Source organism: Erithacus rubecula (genome assembly GCF_903797595.1).
Source record: "Erithacus rubecula genome assembly, chromosome: 28".
Taxonomy (NCBI): domain Eukaryota; kingdom Metazoa; phylum Chordata; class Aves; order Passeriformes; family Muscicapidae; genus Erithacus; species Erithacus rubecula.
Genome location: NC_136680.1, coordinates 3,756,554 through 3,769,985, shown reverse-complemented (window position 1 = coordinate 3,769,985; position 13,432 = coordinate 3,756,554). Strand labels below are relative to the sequence as shown.

Below are 13,432 nucleotides of genomic sequence, written 5' to 3'. Positions count from 1 at the left end.
ACACAAGAGCAGTTTCCTTCTGGGCTTTACCCTTTGAAGTAGAACTTGCCCTGGGTGACAATCGGTGCTTGTTCAGTTCTCAAACTCCTTTTGTTCCAAGCTCTGACCCGTTGGATACAAGATAAATCATGAGTTCACTTAACAGACATTTTCCCCCCCAGTTTGAAAAGTGAAAGTTGGTCTCTTGTCTTGCATCTTAAGACCACACTAGTATTTATTTTTTTATATAACTGATTGATCTGAAAGGCAACTGTTGAAAGGCAGAGTAGCTGTCCAAGATTGTTTTTCCCCTTTCATTCATCAGCAGATGAGTGAGGATTTATGTTCCTGTCCCAGCCAGAGTTCCAGCTCAGGCAATTCAAATTTATCTACCTAAAAATTCACCCATCAGCTGCAGTTGGACAGAGCACTGAAAGCTTTCAGTGTGCCAAGGGAAATCCATGCCCCCACATGCAGCTCCAGCTCTTGTCCTTCGTGGCAGCCTTATTATATATGGAGATGATCATCCTTTCAAGTCCCAGATATGGGACTGAATTGTGTTGCCTCTGGGAATTTAGGCAAAATATCTTACCTCTTGGTATGTGAGATTTATGGGGGATTTAATCACCCTTCTCCCCAGACATCCATATGTCTACTTTTGTACTCTTCCTTCCTTCTTTTCCCCCTTTCTCATTTACTTGCTTTTTTTTTTTTCTTCCTGCTTTGAGTTAACCTTTAACTGTCTGATTAAAGTTTTGCACTGTAATAATCAACAAAAGGACCAAGGGGGTGTGTGTGTGTGTGAATTTTTTGGTCCCTTGCAGTGTCTTTTATCACAGACTGATAATCATAAAATGTCTCAATGTATTTTTGCTTCAATTATTTTCTCCTTCCTAACAGAAGGATCCACAGAAGGAGGAAATGTTCATGTTAGGAATTGTGAACATATTTACTTTCATGGTAATTATTAAAGACAAAACTAACTCTGAAGAGGAACAAGAAATAAAACTGAATAGAAAAAGTTGGCCACATGCTGCTAGAGCTATCAAATAAAGTAGGGACTATTTTTAGAGCATAGGAAGAGGGTGAGTATATTTTACAGCAGGAAATGATGGTTTCATAGACAGGAGCAGATCTGTGAATAACGAAAAAGTTCCTGTTCAGAGTATTTTGGTTTGTTTCATTTCACGAGTGAATGAGAGTTTTCTAAAAATTTACACTGAGAGAACTTTGTAGTGTTGGATGAAAAAATCTAAGGAACTACTAAAGACAGGTAAATGAAGCATTGGAAAACTTTTTTGAACCAGAAAGTTCTGAATTAAGTTTCTTAGTAAAAAATGATGGGTTTTAATAGTGCTTGTTATTTTCTGTGGACTGTGAAGGGCAGTTTCCTGAGGTTTTGGCATTAATGTGTCATCTACTTCTTGGAGCTCAGCAATATTATTAATATTTGACACTTGTAAAATTCCAACAATTCTGAGCTTTTGAGGCTTCTTGTTCACTCCTCAGCTGAATTCCCACTGGGCTGCAGAGGTTCCCTCTGCTTCCCACATCTGTTGGCAACAAGACCTGGCTCAGGGTGGCCTCTGGAGATGGGTTTGGAGCCTTTGTGGATCTTACCTTGGCTTCCATCCCTGCTCATTACAGCAAACAGTCATTTGAAATTCTGCAATCTGTCAAGAATGCAATGTAATGTTGTAGGGTCATTTATAAGTCTTTAAAATAAAAGTTTGTGGAAATGGTTGGTGGCTGGATATTGATGTCTGCTGTTCAGAACCTCCACTGGATCACTGCTCTGCTCCACAAGTTGAAGCTTATAAAGGAAAATCCATATGTATTCTTTGTTTTGTTTTGGTTTTGTACCCAACAAAATCCACACCCACTGGGCTTCAGAAAGAGTACAAGGTTTTGTTGCTAATTTCTGTTATATGGAATATTTATGTGTGTTGATTAGGAGCAGGATTTCTGAGCTGTCCAAGACTGAGTTATCTTTACAGAACATGAAGTGGTTATTTAAGCTGTTGTCTCACCAGTTTTCTCTGCAGGAGATGGGGCTCAGGCTGTGCCCTGAGCTTCCTCCAGCTCCCACTGAGGGTGTGGGAAAACCCTGGGCTGGAGCAGGAGATGGTGGCTGCTTTCAGCACCAGCAGTTTTGGGACTGTGTGCAGGTTTGTTCCTGGCAGTGTGGATGATCAGGGGTGTCCTGTGCTCCCCTGTACCTGCTCCAGTGGGGCATTTCCCTGCTAGCACAGGCTGTGGCTCCTGGGCAGGAGCAGGTTTGCAGCTGGCACATCTGCAGGTAGAAATGACTTATCTCTGTTCCCTTGTGCAGTGTTTGTGAGCTGGTCTGCTTGAAAGGGAACTGAGGCAAAACCCCACAAAGGTTTAGTTTTAGTTTAGGCCTCCCCTGCCGTTGCTGTGTGTGAGCACAGGCACTGCTGGCCCAGAGCAGGAGGTGACTTTTGGGGAAGTGTGGCAGGGCAGGTGGTTGGGTGGGGTTAAACTGTCTGTGAAATGGTGGCAGGGCTGCCTTCCTCTGCTCCAGGGGGTGAAAGCCCAGCAGTTCCCTCTGTCCCAGAACAAGCAGTGCTGGGTTCTTGTGCATGTTTTGGGTAACATACACATGGGATGTGTATGCTGTGGGCAGGGTGTGTCACTGCCCAAAACTCACCTGGGAGGGCAGGAGGACACTCCAGTGAATTGCAGTTCTACCAGAATAACTGCATCCCCCTATGTATTCTGTTAATTGTAGAATGCATTACGTTATGTATTCTAACATAAACATTATTTTAAACTGTTTTTTTGCCTAGTGGAATTATTTCTTTTGTGTGGCTCCTGCTGAGGAAGCTCATCCTGCTGTGGCTGCCCTGTGTGGCTCCAACACTCCTGCAGGCTGATTGCATGTGAATGGATTGCCCCAGCCCCTCCTGCAGTACCAGGGGAACCATTCCCTCCTGCGAGTGTGCAGTGTCTGCAGCAACAGTTGGGATTGCTGTGTGCAGAGGCAGAACTGTTACTGTGGTTGGAGCAGTGGCAGTGAAAGTGCAATCCCTGTTGCAACCGTGCTGAATAATTATCCAGAGCAGTTTAAATCTTCTTTCCCAATGGCTGTTTCCTTTGTTAGTTTATTTTGGATCCTGGGCCAACCTTTTATTTTTATTTAAATGTCCTTATGTAGTCATTAAGGAGACCATAGTGACCACTATGTTTTCCATCTGGTTTTGTGTGACAGTAGCTTAGAAACTACTGAAACTACCTCAGGCTTGTCAGCCTCCTGCTGTGTGGGAGATGGGCTTCCAAATGCAGTCCTGGGAGCTCTTCCTTCCCTTGTCTTTTCTTCCCTGGAACTGGGAGGAAAAACATGGATACAAGTTGTTCTCTTCAGGAGATCTCTTTTTATACATTCTAATAAAAATGTATTCTTGTGAATTTCCCTGTGCTTTCATGATTAAGGGAATGATAGTAATTGGGTGGTTCAGAGGAGAGTTTTGGTCCTTGCCTCTCTTGGCAAGAAAAATTGTGCTGTGGTTGTTGCTATGGAAGTTGAATGGCACAACTTGATTTGGGATTAGATCTGGTAGTGTTAAACTGAGTCTTGCTCTCCAGTATGGAATATTGCAAGGAGCAGCCTTTCCCTTTCCCTAAATCAAGGTTTAACTGGTGTTGGAACACAAGGCAAACACCTGAAAATGCAGAGTGGTGGAAGGCAGAGGTGGCAGGACATGGAGCCCAGGATGTTCCCTTTGTTCAGCAGCTCCTGGAAGTGCTTTGGCTTTTCACAGGCTCTTGTGACCCTGTGCTCAGGTGTGTTGGCCAAGGATGTGCTGTGGGCAGGACTGTGCTGGTGGGGCTCCAGGTGGGTTAAGTGAAATTAAACCCTGAGGGAGGAGGAACACAAACTTCTGAGAGGCTGAAATCCCTGGTTTGGGAGGGCATCCATCCATGTGCCATGCAGGATGCTGGCTCTTTCCTGGCTCCCAGGGAAGCTGCAGCTGCTGTGCCTCGTGTTGCCTTTCCTGGTGTCCAGAGAAACCCTTATCATCCTCCCCAGATGGAGGGAAGTGAGGGGCTTGAAAGAGGCACTTGTCCCACCAGCCTTCTGCAAGATTGATTGGCTTTTCCTAATCCATCTTTTTGATCTCTGCTAACCATCTTGTCTGCAGCTGTAACATCCTCTCCTTTGGATTTATGGACTGCTGCCTGGGGAGAGAGAGCTGCCACTGCAGGCAACCAAGCTGTTGTTTAAACCCAGGGGCTGGTGGGACTGACCTCTTTTGTTTTGCAAGTTAAATGGGTCGTGTGGAGATCAGAATTTGGCAAATCCAAATGACTTCTGTTAATCCATGAGTGGGGTCAGTGTTCAGGATTTGGGAGGAGCTGGTTTTACATTGGAGTGCTGGAAGTGTATCCAGACAGGGTCATTAAAAGGTACACAAGTGTTGCCATTGAGTTATTTGTAACTGGCTACTTTCAGCTTTGGTTTTCACACATCTGGTGGGCAGGGGAAAGCTGTAGGAGATCTGTCCCTCCTGCTCTGCCCCTGCTTGACCACAGCTGCTTTTCACATTTCTAAAGAGCTGCTTGGGTCACCTGGCCTGGTTATAAGGGAGGAAGTGTGGTCTAGTGAGTAAGAATGGCTCTGAAAGGGCAAGGTTTGCTTTGGTGTGAGACAGTTAATTCTGGGCAGTCAAAGCTATGCCCAGAAATGCTCCTGTCTATGAGAGGAGATAAAGGTCATGAAAGTCTCTGTGTGGTGATGGGACAGTGAAAGATTGAGGGAGCCTGAGCTGTGTTGATTTTTTTTTTTTGGTTAAGAATTTATCCAGGTTTTCAAACCATTTGTTTGCTGCTCATGTCTGTAGGCTTTTTACCTTTTCATTGCCTGTGCTATGTGGATGGTCAAATCTCACAAAGATCCCACTTGCAGAGCCTCCTGGAATCCCAGAGTTGTGTTGGAAGGGACCTTAAAGTCCATCCAGTCCCATCCCTGCCATGGGCAGGGACACCTTCTACTATCCTGGGTGCTCCAAACCCTGTCAGTCCAGATGAGGAGTAACTTCGCATGTGGGGAAATAAAATTTAGAAAAATATAGTGTTCAGCCTTAAACCCCAGTGCCCAAGGCTAAGCACAGTTTCATAAGAAAAACCCAAATTAAAAAAAATGTAAATTTGGAAGGGTACTGGGGGGGTATTTCTTGCTCCAGGCAGTGCTGGCTGTCCAATTTAACTGAACAAGTTCTTTGTGTTTGGGGATGGAAACCAGAGCATTTAAAACTTGCTTTAGGTTATAGATCCACCTTAGACTAGGGATTGTTGCACTGGGGGTTACCTGTTCTATCAAACACACCCTGGAGTCTGGGGTGTGGTACTGGAACACAGAACTGAATCAAAATCTTGCCATTTAAGTATCTTAAGGGATGTTAGTTTGAAAATTTGATGTAACCAAAGCAGCCCACACATGGAGGAGGAGAGTTTATTTTCAGGGGGAATTACAAACTTTTCCAACAGCCAGCTTGTAGCAAAAATGTTGCAAACTCTAATTGATACCTTACCTTGCTCTTGTAGAGGGTTCTGTAGAAATACCTGGTTTGGCTGGTTTTAGTAGGAATTTGGTGCTTTGTAGAGGAAAGTTGTGCACAGATAACTGAGCTGTGGCTGGTGCTGATCATGTCTTGCACACTGATCTGTGTAGACAAAATGTGTTATTGGGGCTGCTTCAGTTTTCTCACCCTGCTGGCAGAGGAAGAGCTGTGAGTGCTGCTGGCTCCTGGAATATCCTCAGCTGGATCCCTCAGGGATCAAATCCATCCCCTGGCCCTGCCCAGACCCCCAACAACCCCACCCTGAGCATCCCTGAGAGTGTCCAAATGCTCCTGCCTTGGGGCTGGGAACATTTCCAGGGGAGCCTGGGCAGTGCCAGCACCCTGGGTTCTGGTGATATTGGTGATTTTTAAATCTGAGTTAACAAACAAAGGATGTGATTATTGAAAAAGATGATGCTTGCTTCAGTATACATATTTGGGAAAAGCTTTTGTACACTGTCTTTTTTGGCTTTCAAATCACATATTAGAGCTTGTCATGTCTGAGAAATACAAAAGGTGTTTTTTTGTTTTTTTGTTTTTTTTTTTTTTTTTTTTTTTTTTATGAGGAGATAAAGGGAATGATTGAACTCTTTAAAATTGCTCTGTGGTCCAACCTCCATGGCCAAGGGTGACAGGAATTGTGTGCTGGCAGCATTGGTGTGCTCAGTTACAGCACTGGGGGTTCCTGGCTCCAAACTCCTGTGCTCAGTTGTAGGAACACGTGGATGGAGAAAGCTGCTGTAGGAATTGGAAGTGTGAAGCTGTTCATTCCTGCTGGCTGAAACTGCTCCACTGTTTTCCATAGAATGTTGGATGCTCTTGGTAGAGACTTTTGAGAAAGTGTCTGCTTTCTTTCTGTTATTTTTTCCAGTGAAATATCTTGGCAAAAAACTATTGAACTTTCTCTGGGAACTCACGTTTCAATTTAAAATTCAGGTTGAAGACCAGAACTCTGTGAAAAGTTCAGCTGGAGAGGGTTGGCTGTAACAACTCAATGTGTATTTGAGCTTGGTTTGTTTAAAACTTGTTGTGAAGACCTTTGGGCAGTCTCAATAATTACTGCAACTCTTTACTTGAAATACTTTCCACATTAAAAAGATAAGGGTGGTTGTGAAAAGCTTCCATTTATGTGACCCAGAAGATTCCAAGGGCCTCTCAAACGACAGAAATTCAGGAACATTGGAAAGTACATGCAGGCCAGGAGCAGCACGTAGTGTGCTCCATCCCCTCCAGAGCAGGGAGGAGGGAGGGAGGGAGGGAGGGAGAGCAGCCTGGAGCAGGGGAGGGTGAATGGAGCTGCTCTTTGTGACAGGGAGCACCGTGGTGGCATCATCTCATCTCATCTCATCTCGTGACTGGGAACAGAACACAGAGGCTGCTTGAGCCTCAGCCAAGAGGCTGCTGCACGCAGGATTCCAGGCTTGATGGGGTCTGTGGGAGGCTCTTCCCCAGGAGGTTCCACTGCCAAACCCTGGGGGTGTCAGAGTCCAGCACGACACACGAGCACAACCTGCATGCAACCTGAGCCATGGGCACTGCAGCTGGGAAAAATAATGTAAAACACCTGAACTGAGCCCAAACCCCCAAACTCTGAGCCATGGCTGAATTGGAGGAGCTTCAGGCCACCTTTGGGGGTGCAGGCTGGATGTTGGCTGAGCAGGGTGAGGTTGATGAGGCTGCTGGTGCTGCAGCAGAGCTGGCAGCAATCACCATCAGTCCTCCTAAGCTGCTGGATTCAGTGTTTATCCCCTGGGGATCCAAAGGAGTTAAAGCTGCTGCTCTGAGCTCTGCTGTGTCTGACCTGGACCAGTGCATCTGTTTGGGATGCTGATGGCAGAGGCTGGAGCAGGGTCAAGATCTGGGGAGCTTGGAAGGCTGATGGCAGAAGCTGGAGCAGGGTTAGGGATTTGGAAAGTTGGGAAGACTAATGGCAGAAGCTGTAGTAGGGTCAGGATTTGGGGATTTTGAAATGCCAATAACAGAGGCTGGAACAGGGTCAGGATTTGGGGCATTTCTGTTCCGTTTGCCTTTTGGTTGCCTCAGGCTCCCTGTCAGTGCCATAACCAGTTGCCTGAACACAGATGTGATGCCTGTTGCTGTTCAATGTCTTTTCTGATTAAATCATACAACCATAATGATGAAGTGGGGCTGGAAGTTTCTCTAAGAAAAGGGAAGCTGCTCTGTATTCTCTTCAGATATGTTTCCCCCTTCCCTCAATTTTCCACAGCCAGCTCTGCTTTAAAGAAATGTAAGAGATCCTAGTGATTTTTTTTTTTTCCAAGACATGTTTGAGACCTTGGGGAGCTTCTCTGCTCAACCAAAGTCTGTTAGAGAGTGAAGTGAACTTGGGAAGTGTTTCAGCAGCAGTAGATGTGGACCTGGTTTAGATTTCTTTATTCCTAGGTAATGTCACAAACTAAACTCAAAGGCTCCTTCTGCCTGGAGTTACCACATGAGGTTGTGCAAAGTCACTTAAATTGGCTGATCTGTAGTTGTGGATGTGAATTGTGATTTATTATTACTATTTTTAGATAGATTTTGAAACTTTTTAAGCTAAGATAGAAGAATGTGTTAATGAGACAATTTTTGTCACTCATGGGGTGTTTTCATGAAGACCTGTAGGACAAGGGGTCTCTTGCATGCTCTGCTCACAATGTCCATCCCCAGCAGTGGGGAGTAGAACTTCCTCCCAGGAAATGGTTATGCCAGAATAAGCCTGAATTCACTTTTCTGGTATAATGTGCTTATGTTGATAAAGCAAATTCTGACTGCAGGAACACAATTTACTAGGAGAGCTGGATCAGCCCAGGGGGGCTCTGCTGGGGTAATTCTGCATGGAGTGAAATGTGAACATTTCTGGGGGATGTTTATGGATGAGCTGCTGTCCTGGGTTATTCTTACACTTGGCAGATAAGAAATGAGAAGAAAGAAGTTCTCCTCCCTCCTTGTGCCCTCCTTTCAGTGCACAGAGAAAAGAGAACACACTCTTTTATTTGTGCACTGAGAGGCAGGAGCAGGTTTTAGTTCAGTTGCTTCCCTGATTTCTAGGCCAAGATTTATCAGAAGAATTACCTGGCATTCCTGGGAGGCTGGATTATGGATGCTGCTGTTTTCTGTAGGGTTTGGGCTGTCCCAGCTCAGGAGATTGGGGCAAACACAGCCCCAGACCTGTTCTGTGATGTTTGGGGTGCTGCTGTGGCAGCAGCAAGTTGTGAACTGTGGCCAAGGCAGTGCTCAGCTCCAGGCTCTGTGTGTTCCATCCCAAGTGTCCTGGCTACTGGTGTTGGCTGTTTTTCCTTCTCCATGTTGTAACTGGAATGATTTGGTCTTTTTGGCTTGGTCTTCCATGTGACTTCTAGATTTGGGGTTAACTTTTTGTCATCTGAAGAGATTTTTTTCTGGTAAAACAGTGTTTTCTAATAGTTTTACCACAGAATCCCAGACTGGTTTGGATTGGAAGGCACCTTAAATATCATTTAGTTCCACCTTCCACCATCCCAGGCTGCTCCAGCCCCAATGTCCAGCCTGGCCTGGGACACTGCCAGGGATCCAGGGGCAGCCACAGCTGCTCTGGGCACCCTGTGCCAGGGCTCCCCACCCTCCCAGGGAACAATTCCTGCCCAATATCCCATCCAGCCCTGCCCTCTGCCACTGGCAGCCATTCCCTGTGTCCTGGCACTAAATCCCCATATTAAAATTTTCTCTCCCTCCTGTTTATGAGCCCCTCTAAGGCACTGGAAGGATGGCAGACCTCAAATTCTTGCCTGTCTGTCCATCTGTCCTGAGATTTTTAAGCAGGCAATGAAAGGGTCATTTACAAATTGCTTGGAAGGAGAACTCAGCAGGCCTGGCTGATCCCAAGTGCATGAACTGGATATACAAGGGAAAATTTGTTTTCTCCTGAAAATAGGAAAGCTGAGATACTGATGGAAAATGCTTCCATTTGACTCAGATCATATCATTCCATGTCTTGAAAATGAGATAATCCAACCATTTTTTGTCATCAACCATCAGTTCCCTTTTCCCTTTTCCCTTTTCCCTTTTCCCTTTTCCCTTTTCCCTTTTCCCTTTTCCCTTTTCCCTTTTCCCTTTTCCCTTTTCCCTTTTCCCTTTTCCCTTTTCCCTTTTCCCTTTTCCCTTTTCCCTTTTCCTTTTTTTTCCCTCCCCCCTCTGCTTTGTTACCTGCCTCTGCCCTTTGCTACACAATTTCTCCTGGTAACTACAGAAATGACATTTCTGCAGCACAAGACAAGGGAAATGATTTGAGGGAGCCTTTGCACTTGTATTTCTTGCAGGGCTGTAGATACAAGACTCCTAATTAAAAGGTCAAAGCCACTTGCAGAAACAAATGTCTAAATATAACCCCAGCTTTGTGCAGATGGACTCTGGTAACTAAGGTTTCACAGGCTGGATACATCAATGTGTGTAAGGAACTCCTGTGGCTTCCCTAAAATAGAATTTTTTTGTACAATGGTGCATATAAATGCAGCTCCAATGGCTCTTTTTAGCATGAATTTATAATAATTTGCTAAACCCACTTGTGCTTCTGTTGTTCCTGAATAAACCCCTAAATGAAATCAGTAAACCTCCATGTCTCACCCTGGTGTGGATGTGTGATTTTCAAGGTTTGGTGTGTTTTGGGTTTCAGCTCATAACTGCATATTTTTCTGTGTGCCCTGAGGGTGTTTTTCCTGCACTGACATCCTCTCCCACTGTTTGTTGGCTGCTTGATTTTGGAAAGCCATTCCCTGGGCGAGGCTCTCAGTGCCCATCTGGAGCTGGGAGCCTGTGCCAGCTGCTGGCCAAGGGAATCAGCTGCTCACTGGCAACTGCACTCAAGGACCTGCTGCATCCCAATAATCCCCAAAGGCTTCTGTCACATAATTCCCAGCCACACAGCCCCTGACTGCAGGGAATGACAAAGAAATAAGTAGAATGACAATTCCTTCATATCAGTCAGAAACACTTGAAAAATTTATTTGCTTCAGCCTTATTTTTTTCTCAGAGGGCTCATTTTGATGGCTTTAATGGGTGGAATTCAAAGACTCCTTTCCCAGTATGCTTGGCACCTGTATCCTTAAAAACACTGATTCCTGTAACCTGATGTGTCTTTTTTTTTTTTTTTTTGTTTAATTTCAGGACAAACACCACGATGCTGCTCATGAAATTATTGAGACAATTCGGTAAGTGCTGATTGCAGCCTGCCTGGGACCCTTCCTGTGCCTCTCTGCAGCTCTGGGGAAGGGATGGTTGGAGTCAGGACATGCAGGAGGGCAGCAGTTACCATTTAGCAGCTCTGAATTATTTTCTAGGCTGAATTTGCTGCAATACAGAGCTCCCTGGCAAATAGATTTTGTTTTATCTTGCCATATTCCATTCTGTTGTGAAAAAAGTTAAAAATGAGTGGTGGTGTTGGGCTTTAATACTTGTGGCAATTTGTATTTGAGCTTTGGACAGACAAGGTTAAGGAGACATCCTTGGCTTGATGTGTTATGTCCTGGTCTTGCCTCTGCCTACCCTCTCTGTTTCCCTTGCTGGTGTGATCTTGCAGCATTTGGGTTGTTTGGCAATGATCTCCCTGTAGCATTCCTCTTAATCCTGCTGATAGAGTTGGAACAGCATGGGGAAAATGGGAGGATAAAGGTGAAAGACAACTGTGAGGAGCAGGAAGTCAGAGGATTTCCCAACACATGCTCTCAGGACGTGACTTGCTGTTATTTTCAGCAGGATTAGGAGGGGACTTGCCAAAGAACAACTTTTAATAAATGCTACAAGAATTCCCCAAACACCTGAGGGATGAGAATGAGTTATCCCCATTACAAAGCTGTTCTTGTTAACTGTTTTAGATCCTTACAGGCTGCCCTTGGCTCAGCTTGGGGCTGTGTCTGCAGCAGGTTTTAATGCTTGGGTGCTGCAGATACAGGTGAGGGAGGAGGTGTTTTACCTGCAGAACCACCTGAGCTTGAAATTTGGTCACACATGGCAAAGGAAAGGGCAGGAGTGAGGTTTGTGTGCTCCCAGGGTGAGTGTGAGAGAGCCAAGTGTTTGCTAACATCACTCACTGCATGGAATCAGAGCATTTCCCATGGTCTGGGGTGGCAGAGACTGTGTGGAATGAGGCTGGAACTGAAAATTTTTCTCTTAAGGAGTTTCTTTTCCTATCTACAAAACACTGTCACTGGTGCTGCCAGTTTGGACTGGTGGGGATCAGATCCTGTGCCTTGGGATCTTGTGGGTTTGTTGGTGGGTGTGGAGAAAGCCCCTTCTCCAAGGGCTCAGAGGGAGCTTGGCCTGGAGGGGTGGCTGGAGTTGTTCTTTCTGTGCTGGAGGCAAAGGGAAGCTGTCTTAGGGAGCAGTTGGGTCAATAATGTTTCACAACTGTGCTTTAAGCAAGGCTGGACTGAGCTCAGTGTCAGTGCTGCCTTTGCCTTGTGCAAAGTGCCCTCAGTGTTGTTGTGAAAGTGCTGGGTGAGGGAATGCAAGGAAACCTTTATCTCATCAAGCACTGGAATCATGGAATATCCAAACTGGAAGGGACACAAGGATCAAGCTGCTGGTGGGCAGCTGTTGGCTGCCTGTTCCTGGGGTTTCAGGGTGAGAAGTTTGCAGGGAGAGCCCTGGTGCTTTTAGGGGAGATGGGAGATACCAGGAGAGGGCCAGCCATGTGCAAGTTCTGGTTTCCACTGACCTGTGTAGTTGTTAACCATGTGTGAATCAGCCAGAAGGAACAGAGCTGTTGGATCTTTAGTAATTTTTTTTTTCACCATTTTAATAGAGAAGAATAGAGCAAAGTTCACAAGGAAGAAATTCTGCAATTCCTATTGGAATTCATCCTGTGATGTGGGTTTTTTTGATGCTGACAGTGCTTTCCAATTTGATATTTGTGGAAGAAAGTGTGTGCAAAGCTTCTGTGGCATTTAAATTGCCTTTGAAGGGAATTAATCTTCCTCCATTCCACAAGTGAAGCTCTCTCCTGTGAGCTGCCATTGTTGGATGCACTGTGAGTGGGCACATGCTTTCCTTACTGATGGCCACAACACACAAGGCTGTGTTAATGCACAGTATCAAAGGGGTCTTTTATCAAAATAACTTCTAAAAATCTGGTTTGGTTGGGTGTGTGAGGTGTAAGAGCAGTTCAGACACTCCCCAGAGGAGAATATCCAGGCACTGAGTGGTGGTGACAGAGTTTTTGGGCTGCTGTGGGAAATGTCTTCTCCACATTCAGCTTTGTCAAAGCTTCCTGCAGAATCAGAATTCTTTGGAAATGCTGCACTTCTGCATTTTATGTTAGCTTAACATCAGCCATGACTTGGAGTATTTTTAGACACGTGGAATACATTTATCACCTCATTTTGAAGCTTTATGCTCCTGCCAGTGTCTGCAGGCATCTTGCTGTTTATTCAGTACAAATGTGAATGTTGCAGTTGCCCATGATGTCTGCCTTATTCCTGTGAGCTGCCAGGGCTGCTGCACTATCCTCTCTTCATGCAAAGCAGTCCAGAATCAAGACAAACAACCTTATTACACTTAATTGCCAATTCCTCTTTTCATTATTTCTTCTCTCCTTCCAGGTGGGTCTGTGAAGAAATCCCAGATCTCAAGCTTGCCATGGAAAACTATGTTTTAATTGACTATGATACAAAAAGGTGAGAGGAATGTTTTTGTTCCCAGCAGGAATTCAGGCCAGCCCAGGGTGTAGTGAACCAGTGTGTAACTGGTTATTCTTAGACACTACCAACTGAAGTTTTCTCTCAGAACTGGCTTCAGGCTCTGCTGGAGTTATTTTGGTAGGAAATGTGTAACAGCAACATTGGCAAAGGCAGTTGGATTAAGGACATAATTGGAAACTCCACACAGCTCCAGTGCAGCTC

The 13,432-nt window shown here is 45.3% G+C and overlaps 1 protein-coding gene across 10 annotated transcripts in view; it reads left to right on the top strand.

Moving 5' to 3' along the window:
* The window catches only part of DOT1L (DOT1 like histone lysine methyltransferase), a 71,526-nt gene that overhangs the window by 6,110 nt on the left and 51,984 nt on the right, over window positions 1-13,432 (top strand). For all 10 annotated transcript variants that reach the window (XM_079328518.1, XM_079328519.1, XM_079328527.1 and 7 more), the window contains exons 2-3: window positions 10,701-10,744; window positions 13,133-13,207. In XM_079328518.1, the coding sequence (XP_079184644.1) occupies window positions 10,701-10,744; window positions 13,133-13,207 (119 nt within the window). The remainder of the gene's footprint in view (window positions 1-10,700; window positions 10,745-13,132; window positions 13,208-13,432) is intronic.